At 37.8% G+C, this 22,126-nt stretch overlaps 1 protein-coding gene across 2 annotated transcripts in view; it reads left to right on the top strand.

The window, feature by feature from the left end:
- Positions 1-22,126, top strand: part of PPM1E (protein phosphatase, Mg2+/Mn2+ dependent 1E) — a 184,706-nt gene that overhangs the window by 112,620 nt on the left and 49,960 nt on the right. Inside the window, exon 1 of one of the 2 annotated variants that reach the window (XM_027567873.2) lies at positions 16,159-16,184. The exons of the other annotated variant lie outside the window; for it this stretch is intronic. Within the exon in view, the coding sequence (XP_027423674.1) occupies positions 16,174-16,184 (11 nt within the window). The 5' untranslated portion in view covers positions 16,159-16,173. Of the gene's footprint in view, positions 1-16,158; positions 16,185-22,126 lie in introns of those variants that run through there. 2 annotated transcript variants of the gene reach the window in all.

Raw genomic sequence — 22,126 nt, 5'->3', positions numbered from 1 at the left:
GACAAATACCATATGATTTCATTCATATGTGAAATTTAAGAAACAAAACAAAGCAAAAAGAGACAAAAAACAGACAAACTGGTGGTTGCCAGAGGGGAGGTGTATGGGAGGATGGGTGAAACAGTATACTTACCTTGATGAGCACTGAGAAATGTATAGAGTTGTGGGGTTTTTTAAGAAGATTTTATTTATTTATTAGAGAGAGCACAAGCAGGGGGGAGCAGCAGAGGGAGAGGGACAAGCAGACTCCCCGCTGAGCCCCGATGTGGGGCTCCATCCCAGGACTTGGAGATCATGACCTGAGCTGAAGGCAGAGCTTAACTGACTGAGCCACCCAGGCACCCCTAGAGTTGTTAAATCTTTATATTGTATATTTGAAACTAATATAACACTGTACTTTATACTTTAATAAAAAATTTTTTTTGCTAACTAGGATACAAAGAGCTTTATATATATGAGGGTTGTTGCATTTTATAATTTAAAATGTAATTCCTCTTTTAAGACATTTTTAAATTTTTAATAGACAACTCTTGATTTCAGCTCAGGTCATGATCTCGGGGTCGTGGGAGCAAGCCCCACTTTGGGCTCCTCACTCAGAGGGGAGTGTGCTGGAGATTCTCTCCCTTGCCCTCTGCCTCACTCACTTTCTCTCTCAAATAAATGAATAAATAAATCTTTTAAAAAAATCTTTATAAAATACTAAATAGTACACTTTGCTTTTCTACTTTTCTCTAAACATTAACTTTATAGCAACATGACTATTTAGGGATATTACCTGCTTTTTAAAGACTATAAGCATGCATAATAAGCTGTCAGTTATCTTCATTATAGTTGATTATTCATTACTTATTCAAGACAAGGTACTATGCTATGTATATCTAATCAAAATAGTCAGTGGTTCCTATAAATAAATCTTATTCAAAGGAACATTTTGTTAACTAGTGAATACACACACATGCACACACAGTTGAATCAAACCCAGTTGATTCTTATCACTCACAGTGGTTATGTTCTATAAGGTCACCATAAACACTGAATTAGTGAGTACTAAACTATTTTTCCTAGGGGAAATACAGAGTTAGGTTCCTGTGAGCCTCTGGTCTCATTTTTGTCAACCAATTAGTACAACATTGTTTTATGTGTGTTTCTGCTTAAAGGTCCTTATTTAATATATAGTTGATTCATTGACATTGAATGCACAGCACTATAATTCATGCCTGAATGAAGTTTATCGAATGCATGTATTTTCTCCATAAGGTACACCATAGCCTTCATATGCTTAGGAATACTAGATAGCACTATAATTAGGGACTATTTAATTTTATTTTTTAAAGATTTTATTTATTTATTTGACAGAGAGAGACACAGCGAGAGAGGGAACACAAGCAGGGGGAGTGGGAGAGGGAGAAGCAGGCTTCCCGCTGAGCAGGGAGCCCGATGCGGGGGCTCCATGCGGGGGCTCTATCCCAGGACCCTGGGATCATGACCTGAGACGAAGGCAGACGCTTAACGACTGAGCCACCCAGTCGCCCCCTTAGGGACTATTTTAAACAGCAAAATCATCCACAAAAAAAAAAAAAAAAAACCCACAGAAAAAATGAGAAAAACATAGCACTAAATAGACTGAAAAGGACACTTGTTTACATTAGGAAAGTTCAAACAAGAAGGCAAGAGTGAGCGTGGCCTTGTTTGACCGCAGCTGGGATCGTGTGCTTCAGGTAACTCAAATTGTTCATCATTCTGTGTATGTCTGTGAATGACTGCAAAAGTACTACTTCAGGGTTACAAATAAATTTTAGTGAGTAGGTAGTTTATCTATACAGACTCTATGAATAATGAGGAGACCAACTGTTTACATACATATTTTTTAATTCCTGCCTGAAACACATTTTCTTCTCTATCTGTTGACCTTCTAGTTATTATTCAAGTCCCAGCTCAAATGTTACCCTGTCTGGGAAACCTTTCCCAGCAATCTTAGAATTAGCATTCCCTCCAGTACTCACTGAGTGATTTCAGATCACTTTGTATATCACTTTTTATAGCATTTATCACATTTTATGTCAATTCTTTGTCAGGATTCTTTAGACTGTGAGCTCCTTAAGAACAAGGTCCTTTTCTCAGCCCTCTCTGTATCCTTAATACTTAACACAGGATCTGTCACATAGTTGAATTTAAATAAATTTTAAATGAACGAATCAATTAACCTCTCGCAAATGGATTTATATGTATTATTTTAATGACTCTGTCTTAATTAAAAATTGTAGACTGGGGTACCTGGGTGGCTCAGTCAGTTAAGTGTCTGCCTTTGGCTCAGGTCACGATCCTGGGGTCCTGGGATCTAGTGTCCTGTGTTCCATGTCCTGTCGGCCACCCCGCCCCCGTCAGGCGCCCTGCTCTGTGGGGAGCCTGCTTGTCCCTCTCCCTCTGCACCCCCTCCCGCCCCTGGTTGTGCTCTCTCTCACTCTCTCTCAAATAAATCTTAAAAAAAAAATTGTAGACTATATGACGTGGAAATAGTACACATTTTTTTAAATTTTTTATTGTTATGTTAATCACCATACATTACATCATTAGTTTTTGATGCAGTGTTCCATGATTCATTGTTTGTTCATAAGGAAATAGTACACATTTTACACCAGTGAACATCTCTTGTTATCTCTATTTTTGTTGATTCTTTTTTTCATTTGGATGAAGCTTCTTTATTTGGAAAGGAATGAATAATGAACCAGATAATCAATTTTTCCATTACTTTTTACATTTTCTATTCAAAGACTTACTGAGCACAGTAATGCACTAGACTCTGTATCAAACTATCCTGATTCTAAACTGCAGAGGAGAAAGTTTATACTCAGGTAAAAATTAGGATACATGTTTATGCCAGAGTTTGATTTTGAAATATTCCAAAAATATAGACTGGTATTGAAGAAATAACAAAGCAAACACTCATATACCCATGTCCTTATTTGTCATATTTAATGTTTGACGTATTTATTTAAAGATTAAAAAAAAACAACAACAGCATTCTTGATCCAAGCCGAAGGCCCCCTACATATCTTTCTTTAATCTTGTGCCTGCCTGTTCCCTCCCATTGTAGCCACTTCCCTGAATTTGGTATTTATCTTTCCCAGCTAAGCCTTAAATGGGTGGATTTAAGGATGCTAGGAATCCTTCAGTGTTTTTTGTTTGTTTGTTTGTTTTAATAAAATACCATTCATTTAGCTTAACATGTGGGATGTGAAAGCGTTTCCGAAAGGAGTCATCAGTCTCTGTCTATGTCTAGGCCTTTCTAGGCAACACTTAATGAGATTGCTTTTTCTCTCCCACTCCTTCAGATGTTTTGTTTGCAGTCCGTGAATCCAAATTGTACGTTTATCTTTCAGTATTATACCTCTTATGATGATGAACTTCGTATTGACAGCCACAATCAATTCTGCTTATAAAGCCATCATTGTTTTGCTTCCAAAGAAAACCTTTATATTTCTAAATGCAACCATTTCAATCATTGTGCTGTAGGGGTTGTGACGTACAAATAATATAAATAACGAACAATGAAAAAATGTATATTAAAATATATTAGAAACCTACAGATCCATATTGTGTTTAGTTGAATAACTTATATTGCAAATTCATATATGCAAGAAATATAAAATTATTTTATTTCCCATAAATTAAATTTGACTTAGAATTGCCCATCCTGGTAAAATGGGGATTCATATCAGTCATTATGGGAGCACATAGGGAAGGACGAGGTTTTCTTCCTTTCCTTTCTTTCTCCTGCCCAATTCAAGAATCTGAGTCTGTCAAAAGAAAAACAAAGGGGGTGGGCCCACTTCTCTGCAGTTTATCATGGTCATGACTGATATCTTTATTAAATAAGCCCAGGTGTTCCTTAAAGTAAGATGACATTACTAATTTTTGGCCAAGCTTGTTCACAAGATTCTCTGAGATTTTGAACCCTCAGGACCTAGAATGTAACTTCCCAAGATGCTTCACCTATCCATTTTCCTCTGTGGTCCTATCATTTCCTTGAAGCACAGCCCAGGAGTAGAATTCAGGTCTCTGCTATTCCTGATATTACTGAACTTTTTCCATTCCTTGAGTTCAGGAAACTTTTTCCCACTCCTTGAGAGCCCTCAAAGACTTTGCCTTTAACTCAAGCTTCCAAAAAGAAAAGTTAGAAGGCCGATTATTCACGAGTAACTTCTATTTCCCACTCAGTAGCTCAGATCTTCCATACATAATGGAGCCCAAAAACCTGGTTACCACTTTAGAAGGGGGATTGGGAAAAAAAATAAGTGGAGAATAAAATGCAAATTAAAATCTTAATAAATCACCCTGCAACTCTTATGTGTACATCCATAGACATACACATGCTACCCCATCTTTATGCCTAGGGCTACTTCTGAGTTGTTCAATTTTTATTGAGCACTGGTAGGAAGAGGCTCTAGGGGCACCTGGGTGGCTCAGTTGGTTAAGCATCTGCTTTCAGCTCAGGTCATGATCTCAGGGTCCTGGGATCAAGCCCCACATTGGGCTCCCTGCTCAGTGGGGAGTCTGCTTCTCCCTCTCCTTCTGCCCCTCCGCACCATTGTGCTCTCTCTAGATCTCTCTTTCCCTCTGAAATAAATAAAGGGGCACCTGGGTGGCTCAGTTGGTTAAGTGACTGCCTTTGGCTCGGTTCATGATCCAACGGTCCTGGGATCAAGCCTCGCGTCGGGCTCCCTACTCCGCGGGAAGCCTGCTTCTCCTCCCACTTCCCCTGCTTGTGTCCCCTCTCTTGTTGTGTCTCTCTCTATCAAACAAATAAATAAAATCTTTAAAGAAAAAAAAAGAAAACTTTGTCTAGTCCAAGGTCATGAAAATTGATTTTCTAATTTAAATTTTTTGTTTTTTAGAAAATATTTATTTATTTAAGAGAGAGAGTGCTCCAGTGGGGGAAGGAGCAGAGGGAGACAGAGGAGGAAGCCGACTTCAGGCTGAGCATGGAGCCTGATACCAAGCTGGATCTCGTGACCCTGAGATTATGACCAGGGCCAAAACCAAGAGTTGGGCGCTTAACTGACTGAGCCACCCAGGCACCCCAATTTTCTAATTTTAAATTAATATTGTGTCCTGGAATAATTTTAACTTAGTTGTGATGTATTATTTAGTTTGCTAATATTGTCTTTTGAACTTTTGTATCTATGTTAATTAGTGAGATAAGCTTGTGTTTTCTTTTAATGTCTTAATTTTGTTGTATTTGGGTTTCTAAGTTATGATTGCTTTATAAAGGGAATAGAGACCTATTTCCTCTTTTTTCTGTTCTCTAGAAAAGTTTGTATAAGATTGGTGTTCTTTTTTTCTTAAATGTTAGACTTAATTGTTAAAGCCACCTGGCTTGGGCTTTTTTTTTTGTGGGAAGATTTTTAATTATGGATTCAATTTCTTTTTTTCTATCTTTTTAAAAATTTAAAAAATTTTATTTTTTAAAAAATCTTTTAAAAAATTATTTATTTGAGAGAGAGTGAGAGAGCACAAGTAGGGAGAGTGGCAGAAGCAGTCTCCCTGCTAAGCAGGGAGCCAGACTCGGGGCTCGATCCCAGGCCCCTGGGATCATAACCTGAGCTGAAGGCAGACGCTTAACTGACTGAACCACCCAGGCGCCCTTATTTATTTATTTTAAAAGTAAACTCTACCACCAACATGGGGCTCGAACTTAACGACTCCAAGATCAAGAGTCGCGTGCTCTATGGACTGAGCCAGTCAGACACCCCATGGATTGAATTTCTTTTCTTTTTTTTTTAAGATGTTTTATTTATTTATTTGAGAGAGAGAGAGAGAGAAAAAAACAGCATGAGAGGGGAGAAGGTCAGAGGGAGAAGCAGGCTCCCCGCCGAGCCGTGAGCCTGATGTGGGACTCGATCTCAGGATTCCGGGATCATGACCTGAGCCGAAGGCAGTCGCTTAACCAACTGAGCCACCCAGGTGCCCGCATTGAATTTCTTTAATAAATAAAGTCTTACTTAGAATTTCTATTCTGGATCTTCTTATAGACATTTTGATAGTTATATTTTTCTAAGAGTTTATTTGCTATCAGTTCTCAAAGTTATTGGCAGAAGTTTTTCTTAAAATCCTTTTGGATATTTTTGAATCTATATGATTGGTAATTCTGTACCATTTTTTATTCCTGATATTGATAATTTATGCTTTCTTTTTTCCATACTAGGGTTCATAAAACTTATTAGTCTTTTTTTATTAGTTGGTTCATAGCCTGTGATCTTTGTTGTATATTTATTTTTTCATTTATTTCCTTCTACCTTTTTAGGTTTAATTTTCTGACCTTTATCTTCTTAAGATAAATGCTTAGAATACTGATTTTTTTTATTATTATGTTATGTTAATCACCATACATTACATCATTAGTTTTTGATGTAGTGTTCATGATTCATTGTTTGCATATAACACCCAGTGCTCCATGCAGAATGTGCCCTCTTTAATACCCATCACCAGGCTAACCCATCCTCCCACCCCCCTCCCCTCTAGAACCCTCAGTTTGTTTTTCAGAGTCCATCATCTCTCACGGTTCATCTCCCCCTAGAATACTGATTTTTTTAGCCTTTATTCTTTTGTAATCTATCTGTTTAGAACTCTGTATTTCTTTTAATATGGCTTTAACTGTGTCCCACAAATTTTGGTATATAGTGTTTTATTTTCTAAAATAATCTCTACATCCAACATGGGGCTCAAATTCACAATCCTGAGATCAAGAGTCATTGCTCTACTGGCTGAGACAGCCAGGTGTCCTGGTATATACTGTTTTAATTATCATTAATCTTACTGTTTTCTATTTTCCACTGTGATTACATTTTGAGCCGTGGGTCATTTGGAAGCAAATTATATAATTTTCAAACAAATGGTGATTTTCTAGTTATCTCCTAAGTATTGATTTTTAGCTTAATTTCACTGTGATATGAGAACATACTACATGTGATTTCCAACTGTTGAAACCTGAGTGTGGTGAGGAGAATATCCCTGTAGAGGGACAGTTTGGTGCCAGGTGTTGAGGGTGTCTACATTGGCAGGTATCTATGTAGAGAGGGGACCCAAGCAGGGTAAGGAGGACATCTGTGTAGAAGAGTAGCCTGGCATGGGAGGGAAAGATATTTGTGTAAGATCATAGGAGCAGTAGCTCTGTTTCACTGGGGGATGTCAGAGCCCAAATGGGGCGGGGGGCGGGGAGGTGTCCACTCAGGGAACATCTTGGCATAGGTTGTGAAAGAGAGCATTCTGCCATTGATTGTCAGAGCCTGAGTAGGGTAAGGAGGGAACCCATGTGGGAAGGTGGTAGCATTGTCACATTATAGATGTTAGATGCTAAACTAGTGTTTGCAGAGGGTAAAAGCTGCATTGGTCAAGTGAGGGGTATTGGGGTCTAAGCAGGGTGAGGAGAGCACTGGTGCAGAGTGGGGTGGGATGATGGTAATGGGGAATTCATTACATATAGGAGGATTGCTCAAATAGGTAAATATTGGGGATAACAGGAGCCAAGTTTCTTAACTGTTGGAATAAAAGATATGGAAAGGAAGAAACCTAGAATGGCTTTGTAGTCTTAAATTGGAATTAGAGATATTAATGTGAGCACATAGTTTTCTATATCTAAAGCTATAGGTACAGAAATAGAGATGGAAATGTGCATGTATATGTGTATGTGTTTGTGTGCACACACATATATATAACATACAGATACATATTTTTATACATATATTTTTTAGCTCTGTCTACTGAGAAGACCTGGGGATAGTTCTATCCAAAATCAGTGAGCACAACTATTGCCAAAATATGAGGTTTTAAATACCATTATTCACTAAAAAAAACCAGAGTTCTCTGGAAGTATTGCTGAGTCCAAGCTGAGGCAAGGGTGTACAAGATGATCCAGTAACATCTTGAGCCTAAAAGTAAGAAGGTTCTCAAAGAATGATGGAAAGATGTCAAAAAGACAGAAATGGCTATTTTGAAACAAGATCAGGCAGTTTCTTGTAAAATTAATCATGTATATAGATACCTAATGAATATTCAACTTCTGTATCTTCAAATATTGCCTCTTCCTCATTGTTTGCTCTCTCCTTCTGGAAGTCTGATTAAATGTTAACCTGCTCTTTCTGTCATCCATGTCTTTTAACTCTCTTACATTTTTCATCCTTTGCTTTTTTGTGTTGCACTATGGAGAATTTTTTTTTCCAGATTTATATTCCAATTTACTAGTACTCATTTCAACTGGATTTATTCTGCTCTTAGACTGATCCATTGGATAAGATCCATTATATTTTTGACTTCTAGGAGTTCGGTTTGATTCTTTTTCTGACATGTTTGTTCTTAAATTTTTAGATCTTTAACTTTTTTTTTAAGATTTTATTTATTTGCCAGAGAGTAAGAGCATAAACAGGGGGAGTGGCAGAGGGAAAAGCAGGCTCCCCGCTGAGCAAGGAGCCCGATGCTGGACTCAATCCCAGGACCCTGGGATCATGACCTGAGCCAAAGGCAGATGCTTAACTGACTGAGCCACCCAGGCGTCCCAGATCTTTAATTTTTTTTTTAAAGATTTATGTATTGGGTGCCTGGGTGGCTCATTCGGTTGGGCATCCAACCCTTGGTTTCATCTCAGGTTGTAATCTCATGGGTTGGGATCAAGACCTGTGTGGGGCTCTGCCCTCAGTGGGGAGCATGCTTAAGATTCTCTCCTTCTGCCCCTTCCCTACTCATGTGCATGCTCGCTCTCTCTCTTTTTTAAAAGATTTTATTTATTTATTTGACACAAAGAGAGAGATAGTGAGAGAGAGAGCACAAGCAGGGGGAGCAGCAGGCAGGGGGAGAGGGAGAAGCAGGCTCCCTGCTGAGCAAGGAGCCTGATGTGGGACTTGATCCTAAGACCCTGGGATCATGACCCAAGCCGAAGGGAGATGCTTAACTGTCTGAGCCACCCAGGCGCCCCTCTGTCTCTCTTTATGTTTTCATTTTAGAGAGGTTAAGAGTTCACTGGTGGCAGGGGGAGGAGCAGAGGGAGAAGCAGAGAGAAACTTAAGCAGACTCTGTGCTGAGCACAGAGCTGGACGTGGGGATCAATCTTAGGCCTGAGCTGAAACCAAGAGTCTGCCCCTTAACTAACTGTACCACCCAGGCACCCTAGATCTTAAATTTTTAATTATTATGTTTTTAACTTTCAATTCCAGTATAGTTAACATACAGTGGTATATTAGTTTCAGGTGTACAATATAGTGATTCAGTAATTCTATACTTTGCTCAGTGCTCATCATGATAAGTGTACTCTTAATTCCCATCGCAGATTTCACCCATCCCCCCACCCACCTACCCGCTGACAACCATCAGTTTGTTCTCCCTAGTTAAGAGTCTGTTTTTTAGTTTGCCTCTTTTTGTTGTTGTTGTTCATTTGTTTTGTTAGGTCTTTTTTTTTTTAAACATAGTAAACATAACTCTTTTATAGCCTGAACCTAGTAATTCACATATCAGACTTTGTGGTTCTACTCTCTTTTGTTTCTACTGATTGTCACTCATGGTGACTTTTTTCTTTGTGTGCTTTGTAATTTTGACTGTGAGCTCTAATTTTCCTTGAAACTTTATGTGTGAAAATTATCTGAGGCTTAGATGATAACTAGATTTATCCAGACAGGATTTTGAGTTTGCTTCTGTTGAGTGATCTAGTGATATTACCAGTCTAGGACAACTTTCAACATTAAATCCTTAGCATAAAGTGAAATAAGTCAAGCAGACAAAGACAATTATCATATGGTTTCACTCATATGTGGAACATAAGGAATAGAGCGGAGGACCACAGGGGAAGGGAGGGAAAACTGAATGGGAAAAATCAGAGAGAGAGACAAACCATGAGAGACTCTGGACTCTGGGAAACAAACTGAGGGTTACAGAAGGGGGGTGTGGGGGGTTGATAGGTATTAAGGAGGGCACCTGTGGTGATGAGCATTGGGTGTTATATGCAACTAATGAATTGTTGAACACTACATCAGAGACTTAGGATGTACTATATGCTGGCTAACTGAACATAAAAAAATAAAATAAAAATGCAAAAAATAAAATAAATTCTTAGCATAACGTTTTTCAGACATTACAGATGATATGAGTGAGTTGTATAACTCATTATATAAGCCACATTGAGGTTATGAATGCACAAGGAGATTTTTTTTCAAAATTTACCATGACGCATATTAGAAATATATTAGGGTGTGGGGCGCCTGGGTGGTTCAGTTGGTTGAGCGACCAACTCTTGATTTTGTCTCAGGTCGTGAACTCAGGGTCATGGAATTGAACTCTGCATTGGCTTCCACACTCAGCACAGAGAGAGTCTGCTTGAGATTCTCTCCCTCTCCCTCTGTTCCTCCCCCAAGGTGCTCACTTGCTCTCTCAAATAAATAAATACATTTAAAAAATATATTAGGGTACATGTATCTTTTTGAATTAGTGTTTTTGTATCTGTTGGGTAAATACCCAGTAGTGGAATTAGTAGACCATATGGTAATTCTATTTTTATTTTTATTTTTTTATTCAAAACCTTGTGTCGAGGGCTGACTTTCAATAAATCGCAGCGAGGGATTAATTTTTAATTTTTTGAGGAACCTTCATACTGTTTTCCATAGTGGCTGCACCAGTGTCTTCCCACTAACAGTGCACAAGGGTTCCTTTTTCCCCACATCCTCATCAGCACTTGTTGTTTCTTGTGTTTTTTATTTTAGCCATTCTGACAGATCTGAGGTGATATTTCATTGTGGTTTTGATTTGCATTTCCCTGATGAGTGACTTTAAGCATTTTTTCATGTGTCTGTTGGGCATCTGGATGTCTTCTTTGGAGAAATGTGTGTTCATGTCTTCTGCCCATTTTTAATTGGATTATTTGTTTTTTTGTGTGTGATGAGTTGTATAAGTTCTTTATATATTTTGGATACTAACCTCTTATTGGATATATCATTTGCAAATACCTTTTCCCATCCAGTAGGTTGTCTTTTTGTTGATTGTTTCCTTTGCTGTGCAGAAGCTTTTTATTTTGATGTAGTCCCAGTAGTTTATTTTTGCTTTTGTTTCCCTTGCCTCAGGAGACATATCTACAGGTGATGTCAGAGAAATTACTTCCTGTCCTCTCTTTTAGGATTTTTTCAAATGCCCAATTTTAAATCATGTAATCTTTTGGTAAGTTACTTATACTTTCTGTGCTTCAGTTTCCTCAACTGTAGTAGTATCTATCTCATAGAATTGTTTTGAAGATTATATGAGAGGCACGTGGGTGGCTCAGTTGGTTAAGCCTTTGGCTCAGGTCATGATCCCAGGGTCTTGGGATTGAGCCCACATCGAGCTCCCTGCTCAGCGGGAGCCTGCTTCTCTCTCTCCCTCTGCCTGCTGCTCCCCCAGCTTGTGCTCTTTCTGTCTGTCAAATAAATAAATAAAATCTAAAAAAATAAAGATAATGTTCTTTTAAAAAGTTATATGAGTCATTAAATGGGAAGCACTGGTTGACATTTAGTGGAACATTGTAGAAGTTTAATGAATGTGTTAGTTGGCTTCCTCCCCCCCCACTGGAGGGAAAGAGAAAGCTGAACTTAAGAAACAAAGTAAAACATATTTTAAAGAGCTAAGAAGTATCATCTCTTAGAGGAAACTTTCTTAGATATATTTGGTATTTCTATTATATCCAGTGCATAAGTCTCTTACATTTTATCTGTTTAACTGGTATCCTTCCCAAAAGACTAACATTCTCAAGAGGAGAAACCCTATCCTATTCATTAACTCATTCATTCATTCAGCCAGTCAACAAATATTTCAGTACAATCTATATTTCAGTACCAGCCACTAGAAAGATAAAGTCCTTGCTTTCACTGAGTTTGCATTCCAAAGGAGGAAGCCAGACAATAAACCCAAACAAATGTGATGATTACATATTTTGATAAAAGCTATGCCAGAGTGGAGGTTAGGTTGCTGGGGTGGCAGAGCACAAAATAGGTCTTCAGTAACTTTTCTTTTCTTTTTTAAAAATTTTATTTATTTATTTGAGAGAGAGAGAGCATGAGGGGGGGAAGGTCAGAGGGAGAAGCAGACTCCCTGCCAAACAGGGAGTCCGATGCGGGACTCGATCCCGGGACTCCAGGATCATGACCTGAGCTGAAGGCAGTGGCTTAACCAACTGAGCCACCCAGGCATCCCTTCAGTAACTTTTCTTGAACTAGTATATAAGTACAGAGGATAAGAAAGGATGAGTTAATAGTTATTAAGTATTTACTATAAGCTAAGCATAGCATAGTACTAAATACTATAGCTCTGCACTGTAAGTACTATATATCAATTGTATCATTTAATTCTCACAATAGCCCTGAAAGACCCATTTTACAGATGAGTTAAAGGCTCAGGAGTTTAAATGACTTGTTCAAGGTCACAGGTAGTAAGTATCAGAACGCAGATTTTAATCCAGAATCAAAGCTAATGCTTTTATTTTTACCTCTTTTTTAATTGAAGTGTAACTAACACATATATATTATATTATTATAACATTGTAGGGGGTGCACCTGGGTGGCTCAGTAGGTCAAGCATCTGCCTTCAGCTCAGGTCATGATCCCCGGGTCGTGGGATGAGGTCTTTCGATGGGCTCCCTACTCAGAGGGGAGTCTGTTTCTCCCTCTCCCTCTGCCCCCACCCCCCAGCTCATGTACTATATCTGCTCTCTCTCTCAAATAAATAAATAAAATATTTAAAATATATATTTGTGTATATATATAAATATGTTATATATATAATATATATGCTTTTATTTTACTTTTTTTTAAGATTTTATTTTATTTATTTGACAGAGAGATAGAGAGCACAAGTAAGCAGAGAGGCAGGCAGAGAGGGAGAAGCAGGCTCTCCACTGAGCAGGGAGCCCAACGTGGGGCTCAATCCCAGGACCCCAGGACCATGACCTGAGCTGAAGGCAGCTGCCTAACAGACTGAGCCACCCAGGCGCCCCTTAATGGAAGTATAATTAACATATGATTATATAATATATATCATTATGTTATACATATTATAGTTCTATATTATATATGTTATATATGATGTTATATATAATATATGTATATCATTATACTTCAACATGTATATATACAACATACAGATATGTATTTTATTACATATTGTTATACATTGTTATTATAATGTATAGTTATATATATTATATATAATATATAATTTTATGTTAATTATACTTCAACAGAAAAGGTAAAAATAAAAGCATATATAACATATTTATATATATATATATACACATATATTTTAAATATTTTATTTATTTATTTGAGAGAGGAGAGAGCAGATATAGTACATGAGCTGGGGGTTGGGGGCAGAGGGAGAGGGAGAAGCAGACTCCCCTCTGAGTAGGGAGCCCATCGAAAGGCTCCATCCCAGGACCAGGGGATCACAACCTGAGCTGAAGGCAGATGCTTAACCTACTGAGCCACCCAGGTGCCCCTATACAGTGTTACATTAGTTTCAGGTGTATAACATATTGACTCGACAGTTCTGTATGTTACTCAGTACTCACCACAAATAGTGTAGTCACCATCTGTCACCATATGGCATTATTACAATATTATTGACTATATTCCCTATGCTGTACTTTTCATCTTTGTGACTTTTTTATAACTGGAAGCCAATGCTTTCAATTATGATATAAGAGCTGGTAAATTCGGGGCACCTGGGTGGCTCAGTCGTTAAGCGTCTGCCTTTGCCTCAGGTCATGATCCCAGGGTCCTGGGATGGAGCTCAGCATCGGGTTCCCTGCTCTGCAGGAAGCCTGCTTCTCCCTCTCCCACTCCCCCTGCTTGTGTTCCCTCTCTCGCTGTGTCTCTCTCTGTCAAATAAATAAATAAAATCTTTAAAAAAAAAAAAGCTGGTAAATTCTTCTAGACAAGCAGTTGATTTGGGAGAAGGTTGGTGGTAGGCCTATGAAAAAGACCTTTTGAGGGGCGCCTGGAGGCTCAGATGGTTAAGCATCTGCCTTCGGCTCAGGTCGTGGTCTCCAGGTCATAGGATCAAGCCCCACATTGGGCTCCCAGCTCAGCGGGGAGTCTGCTTCTCCCTCTCCCCCTGCTTGTGCTCTGTGTGTGTGTGTGTCTATCTCAAATAAATAAATAAATCTTAAAAAAAAAAAAAAGACCTTTTGCATTTGGGGCAGAACTAAGTCTGTTGAAGATTAAGCCTGTAAAGCAGATTCAAAGTGCAAAAATACCAGCCAGTAGGGAAAAAAAATTACTGGTGTTGCTAGGAGTAATTTCTCCCTCCTCCTATCACCTATAGTTTAGGACTCTACTGTTCTACCACTTGCTCTGTATAATTGGGCAAGATTCTTAACCTCTTTCAACTAAAATTTCTTATCTGACAAATAGAGATGGTAATACCTGCCAAACCCGATCAAGTAAAATACTGTATATGACTTATAAATTGGAATGATGTTTTAATTATTTAATGGACATACTGCTGCAGGGTGGTCACTGGGTTGTATATTTTTCTGTGCTCCACAGTACAGAAAGGGATCATCCTATGGTGTATATTTGCAGGCCTTTAGTAAATATTAGTTGAATAAATGAATGACATTCATCAGGCTTTTTAGCTATTATAATAATGTGCAGCAAGAACATGTAAGCTGGCATAGCTTTGTTAGTAATTTCAGTTATCTTGATAGTTTTGAGTTCACTGGAGCTGTACTGAATCTTGGATCTCAGTTGTATTAAAATAATTTTTTGCTTCTGAGAACCCATTTTATTTCATTTTTAGCAATCTTGCCTGGTGCTTAAACAGCTTGGTAAAGAGTGGGAATATGATATAGTGGAAGCATTCGGCTTGCTGAAGCAAGAATACTTTGGGTTTGTGATGCTTAGCTGTAGGTACAGATGAGATACCATGCCAGATGCTGTACAGTATTTGTTAAAATATCTAGATTTTAATAATGACCATCAGAATTAAAACTAGTGTTAGGCTTTTGTCTTCCAAGTTAAAATGTAAAATTAAAGAATATGATTTGGCACTGTTATTGTTTGAATAACATATGCTACTAAATCTAAGAAATTAGTTTTAGATATAGAACCCTTCATATTTAAAAATATTGCTATTTTAAAGTTGTTTATTTGAGAATTTCACCTCCATAATGTACATATTTTAAAAAGAAGCTTTATTATCCCGCTTTGGCCCTGATCATATTAACTTAAATAATTTTCTCTACGTTTCTTCCCTCTATTTTCACTGAAACACGGGAATTAGGGGATAACCTTTAACCACCTTCCTGTGTACTACAGAATAGTGTAGGCCTTACTAAAGAATGAAGTGGACCTTAGGACCAGATGAAATAAATAATAATCCACACATAATTTCAAGGGGGGGGGTTTGAGGGCTGTTCTGTTCTATTTTTAAGTACTTCTACTAGTTAATAATGCTATCTAAAATCATAACACCAGTGTTATTCCTTTGGTTTAAGGTTTTGTTCTTGTTAAGATGCAGACATCCGGGGCGCCTGCGTGGCTCAGTCAGTTAAGCATCTGCCTTCGGCTCAGGTCATGATCCTGGAGTCCCAGGATTGAGCCCCGCACTGGGCTCCCTGCTCAGTGGGGAGTCTCTTCTCCCTCTGCCCCTCCCCCCCACTCTCTCTCTCAAATAAATAAAATCTTTTTTGAGAGCGAGGGAGCATGAGAAAGGTGAGGGGCAGAGGGAGAGGGAGAAGCAGGCTCCTTGCTGAGCAGGGGGCCCGATGGTGAGGCTCGATCCTGGAACCTTGGGATCATGATCTAAGCCTAAGGCAGATGGTTAACTGACTGAGCTACCCAGGCGCTCTGAAGGATTTTAAAAATCTGTTTTTAATATGAAGTCATCCAGAGCAACCCGCGCAGGTCCCCTCCCTCTTCAGGAGCTTTATACTCTATCACTCAATAAACTTTGCCTGCCCACCAAAAAAAAGAAAAAGAAAAAAAGAAAAAAGAAATCCATTCATTTAAGAAATACTTATTGAGTGCTTACTGTATACCAGGTGCTGTTCTAGGTGCTGGAGATCAAGCTGTGAACAAGATTGACTGCACCTCTGTGGAGGACAAGAGGGAGATACATAGTATATTCACAAATAAGTTATAAGAAATAGGAGGAGCAGCTGTTTTTATGCGGAGTGGGTAAGAAAATCCTCTTTAATAATGTTACATTTGACAGAGACTTGAAGGAAGTGAGGGTATGAGCCGTATGAATATCTGAACAAAGGGGCTGATGTGATGGCATGATTGGTATGTTTGAGGAGGTATCAAGGAGGCCAGTACGGCTGGAGTGGATTGAAGAAGAGTAGAGTTGTAGGACATGGTCAGTAAAGTAATGAATACCTGTGAGCAGATTTTTAAAAAATACATTTTTTTGTTTTGAATAATTTTTGGTGCACAGAAAGCTGCTAAGATAATATTCCCATCTACCTCTTTTCTAGTTTCCCCCAACATTAACATCACCTTGACAAACTAAGAAACCAGCATTGGTAAATTACTATTAATTAAACTCCAGACTTAATTTCGATTTCGTAGTTTTTCCACTAATGTCTTTTTCCTATTGAAGGATCCAACTCAGGATGCCATATACATTTAATCATTATGTCTCCTTAATCTCTTTTGGTCTGTGACAGTTGCTTACTCTTTCCTTGTTTCCTCTGACCTCAACAGCCTTAAGGATCTCTGGCCAGGTGTTTTATAGAATGTTCTTCAGTTGGGTTTATCTGATAATGTTTTCCAAATGACTAGACTGGGGTTATAGGTTTTTAAGAATACCCAGAATTTCAGTGCCCTTTTCCAGGAGGGGAAGCTAACTCCATCCTTGCTTGGAGGGCTGACTCAGTTCCAAATTAAAGAGTATAGAGAAGCCTGGCAATGTTGTTTTAACCCAGTGATTAAGATTAATATTACCAGTGGTAAGCTATGTTGATATGATGTGATGAGTTGAATAGATTTTGATATAGAGATAACATGTGAGAAGATGTGATTTTTGTAAAAGCTTTGTCCACTATAATTTTCCATAGACTATACTTACTAAGAAGTATACATAATATATGGTAAAGTTAATTTAAATCTAGATTTTTTAATAAAGATTTTTTTATTTATTTACTTGACAGAGAGAGAGAGCATGAGCAGGGGGGAGAGGCAGAGGGAGAGGGAGAAGCAGACTTCTTGCCGAGCACAGAGCCTGATGCAGGGCTCGATCCCAGGACTCTGGGATCATGACCTGAGCCGAAGGCAGACGCTTAACCAACTGAGCCACGCAGGCGCCCCTAAATCTAGATTTTTGGCATTTTTCCTTACCTTCCACAGTTATTCTCTAGCACCAGAGATTGTTATCTTGTGGTGTATGTATGTGAAAGAGAGAGAAAAAGGAGAGGGAAGAAGGCTTTGTCTACTTGTGCCTGTTTTTGTAGTAACCCACAGCATGTCAGTAGTTGCAATGACTAAAGACTATATAGAATCACATAGGTCAGTAGTTTGTTAATTTGTAAAAGTTCTGAACTACACATCTTTTTAACTCTCATTCTACTCAGAGTTGGCTGTATTAAACACTATTATTACATCCCAAATAATTTTATTTTTGTTGCAAATTTAAGGGACTTTAAAAGTGTTTATTAAATGCATTGTAGCTTACCTACTTTGCAATGTGGGATGGAATTAATATTGGATGAGTAGACTGAAGGTGTGTGTTCTTGGTCCTGTCACATTACTTCCCAAATATGACTAGTTCATTTAACTAATTTTTCACATTTATAAAATGAGAATAGCCATGCCTTTTACTTAACATGGACTGTCAGAGATGCTCCATGTAAATAAAATTTAAAGGCCATTAAATAGTTTGGGGAAAAAATAGTTTTAGGTAAAATATTCCAATTAAGCGACTGGAGTAACTTAGTTTAAGGTTGTTTTAAGGATTAAATGAGATCATGTACATAAAGACAGTACCTGACACATAATAAATTCTCAATAAACAGAAAATAGCTGATAGAGGTAAAATTTTCTATTGTTCCATTTTTCTGATCCTATTTAAGAAAAATAGTTAAGTTTTGTTCATTCTTCATAAGCCTTTGATAATTTCCTGTTGCTAAAGAAATTATAACAGAAGCTAACTAATCAGATGTTAGGGATGCTATAGAGAGAATCCCTACCTGCAAAACTGATGGCTGACTAGATGACTTCTATGGTTCCTTCCAATTCTATGATTTTTTTTAAAGTAATCTCTACACCCAATGTGGGGCTTAAACTCATGACCCCAAGATTGAGAGTTGCATGCTCTACCAACTGAGACAGCCAGGTGCCCCGTGATTTTATGTTTTAATATCTATTATACCTATCTGACAGGGTTTGATAAGGGTAACCAAAATAATATATGTGAAAACTCTGTGTAAACATAGAGTACCATACAAATATGTGATATTTATATACCACTAATTAGCTAGTTAACAGAGATTCATTCAGTAACTGTAAAAACTTTATTCACTGGCAATTAAAGGGTACACCTGATGTGTTGAGATTTTTTTTCTGGTGAGACCTAGAGTTTACTATTATTATAATTGTTACTGTTGTTATTTGTTTATGTTTCTTTTCCTAGCTAGACAATTATAATACTTTTTTATATAGCTTATATTCTCCTATTTCTTCCAGTCCATTTACTTTCTATGACAGTTCTTTCGAAGGCGATGCCCAGAGAGATTGCTATGGTTAAGGTTATAATTCAGCATTTCCATTATGGAGATGCCTTTCCAAAAACCATTTAAAAATAGACAGTAGCTCCCTGCAATCAGATTAATCAGATTCTCTCAGCTTGATGCTACTACTCTTGGTTTAACTTCAGCAACACAGAACCAGTTTTATGGTGACTTCAAAAGAGAAGCTAGAACTGGAAAGTAAAATTATTTTGAAACCTGCTGTAATGTCTACTGCCAATTATTTCTTCTCATTATGAGAATAATACATACTTTGTACTATCCTGCTGCTGCTGCTGCAAAAAAAATGTTTTACTACTCTTTTTTTTTTTTTTAACATTTTCTTCAGTTTTCATTTACTGATCCTACCAGATCATTTCAAAGTCAAATTGTAATTTTATTTTCTGGTTCCCTAAAGGGTAGCATTTAAAGAAAATTGCAGCAAATTACTCTATCCTTAGTCTGAATTTTATTTTACCACTATGAACAAAGGCATTTTCCTAGATATTTTTCATATAATTCCTGAAAATAGTTTCTTAGATCTTTCTCAGTATCAAAAGCCAGGCTGAGATTCTTATTTTGTCCCTGGTTGCTGTGTTTTGTTACTTACCCTGACAAGCATTCCTGTTTCTTTTCTTTTTTTTTTTTCCTTCTTCCTTAGTTTATTTTCTGAATTTAACAGTGGGGAATCATTTGACTGTGCTCACAGCAGGTAGTAAGTACTGTGGTAGTCACTGGATTGGTTTCTTTGGATGGTTAAAAGAATTAGAGGGTAATTAAGCTTTTCTGGAGCTGCCAACTGTATTGGGGGTTTGGTGCATTCTTAAGGCTTATTTAAAAATAGCTTCTTCAGAAATTGAATTATTTAACCAGTAGAATTCCTGAGGGCATATTCCTTTATCTGGTAGAGATTACTTACATGACTGAGGTTTGTATCAAGTAGAAGAAAACCCTCTTTTATGTAAGGCTAGAATTAATGTTGTACTATCTCATTCTGAATTACAATGTTAAATTTATGATTTTTTATGGAGTGCTTTTTTCTCCCCTAAACAATACATACTTTTAAAAAAAATGCAGTCTTTGGGCGCCTGGGTGGCTCAGTTGGTTAAGCGACTGCCTTCGGCTCGGGTCATGGTCCTGGAGTCCCCGGATCGAGTCCCACATCGGGCTCCCTGCTCAGCGGGGAGTCTGCTTCTCCCTCTGACCCTCTTCCCTCTCATGTGCTCTCTCTCTCATTCTCTCTCTCTCAAATTAATAAAAATAAAAAAAAATAAAAAAATGCAGTCTTCTAAAAAACTGAAGAAACATTTATTCAGATACTTTTATTTATTTATTTATTTATTTTTTTTTAAAGATTATTTATTTATTTATTTGAGAGAGAGAGAGAGAATGAGAGATAGAAAGCACGAGAGGGAAGAGGGTCAGAGGGAGAAGCAGACTCCCTGCTGAGCAGGGAGCCCGATGTGGGACTCGATCCCGGGACTCCAGGATCATGACCTGAGCCGAAGGCAGTCGCTTAACCAACTGAGCCACCCAGGCGCCCCTATTCAGATACTTTTAAATATCCAGATTCAGCCATGATCTTTGTTTCTTGAACCCCAAATCTAAATCTAGATAAAATACAGAAAAGCCATTATTTTTATGAACTATAGTTATGATGTCTAAAATTTTATCTAAGTAAACTGGGTTGTTGTTATCTCTAAGACCCAAGCCTTCTAATTGAACCATAAAGGAGAGAGAGCAGAACTATAACCACTTCTATTCAGCATAGTACTGGACATCCTAGTTAGAACAGTTAACCAAGAAAAGGAAATAAAATGTACCCAAGTTGGAATGAAGAAGTAAAATGATCTGTTTGCAGATGAAATGAGTTTATATTTAGGGCGCCTGTGTGGCTCAGATGGTTAGGCGTCTGCCTTCGGCTCAGGTCATGGTCCCGGGGTCCTGGGATCAAGCCCCACATCTGGCTCCTGGCTCAGTGGGGAGCCTGCTTCTCCCTCTCCCTCTGCCTCTCCCCTGCTCATGCTCTCTCTCTCTCTCTGTATCTCTCTGTCTCAAATGAATAAATAAAATCTTTAAAAAAATGAGTTTATATTTAGAAAACCCTAAAGATCCCACAAAAAAACCCGTTAGAACTAATAAATGAATTCCACAAGGTAGCAGGATACAAAGTGAACACACAAAAATCAGTTGCATTTCTATACACGAACAATGAACAATCTGAAGGGGAAATTACAAAATTCTATTTAAAATAAGATCAAAAAGAATAAAATAGGAATTAACCAAGAGGTGAAAGTCTTGTATAATGAACTACAAAATATTGCTGAAAGAAATTAAAGAAGACATGTAAATGGGAAGACATCCCATGTTCATAGATTGGTAATACATAATATTGTTAAGATGTCAATACTACCTAAGGTAGTATTGCCAAGATCTTTCAATAGGCAAGGGACAGTCTTTTCAACAAATGGTGCTGAGAAAACTGGATATCCATACAAAGGAATGAAGTTGGACCCATACCTAACAGTGTATATAAAAGTTTACTCAAAGTGGATCAAAGACCTAAATGTAAGACCTACAACAGTAAAAGTACTAAAAAAACAAAAAACAAACAAACAACCCCCCCCCAAAAAAAACCCTAGGGCAAAAGCTTCATGTCATTGTATTTTACAGTGATTTCTTGGGTATGACACCAACAGCATAGGCAACAAAAGAAAAGATAGACAGATTGGACTCCATGACAATGAAAAACTTTGTGCATGAAAATACACTAACAACAGAATAAAAAGGCAATCCACAGAATGGAAGAAAATATTTGTAAATCCTATATCTGATAAAGGATTAATATCTAGAATATATCAAGAACCCCTTAAACTTAACAAAAAACAAATCCAATTCAAAAATGGGCAAAGGACTTGAATAAATGTTTCTTCAAAGATGTACAAATGGCCTATAAGCACGTGAAAAGATGCTCAACGTCATCAGCGAAATACAAATCAAAACCACAATAAGATACCACCTCACACTGGTCAGAATGGCTGAAATTAACAATTCAGGAAACAACAGTTGTTTATGAGGATGTGGAGAAGCGGGAACCCTCTTACACTGTTGGTGGGAATGCAAGCTGGTGCAGCCACTCTGGAAAACAGTATGGAGGTTCCTCAAAAAGTTAAAAATAGAACTACCCTCTGACCCAGCAATTACACTACTAGGTATTTATCCAAAGGATAAAACAGAGTGATTCAAAGGGGCACATGCACCCCAATGTTTATAGCAGCAGTGTCCACAATAGCCAAACTATGGAAAGAGCCCAGATGTCAATCGACAGATGAATGGATAAAGAAGTAGAAGTAGTTTCATTCACACACAATTGAATGAAAGTAGAATGGTGGTTGC

This window comes from Zalophus californianus, chromosome 16 (assembly GCF_009762305.2).
Source record: "Zalophus californianus isolate mZalCal1 chromosome 16, mZalCal1.pri.v2, whole genome shotgun sequence".
Taxonomy (NCBI): domain Eukaryota; kingdom Metazoa; phylum Chordata; class Mammalia; order Carnivora; family Otariidae; genus Zalophus; species Zalophus californianus.
Note: the sequence above shows the minus strand (reverse complement) of the source record. Positions and strands in the feature narration are given on the sequence as shown.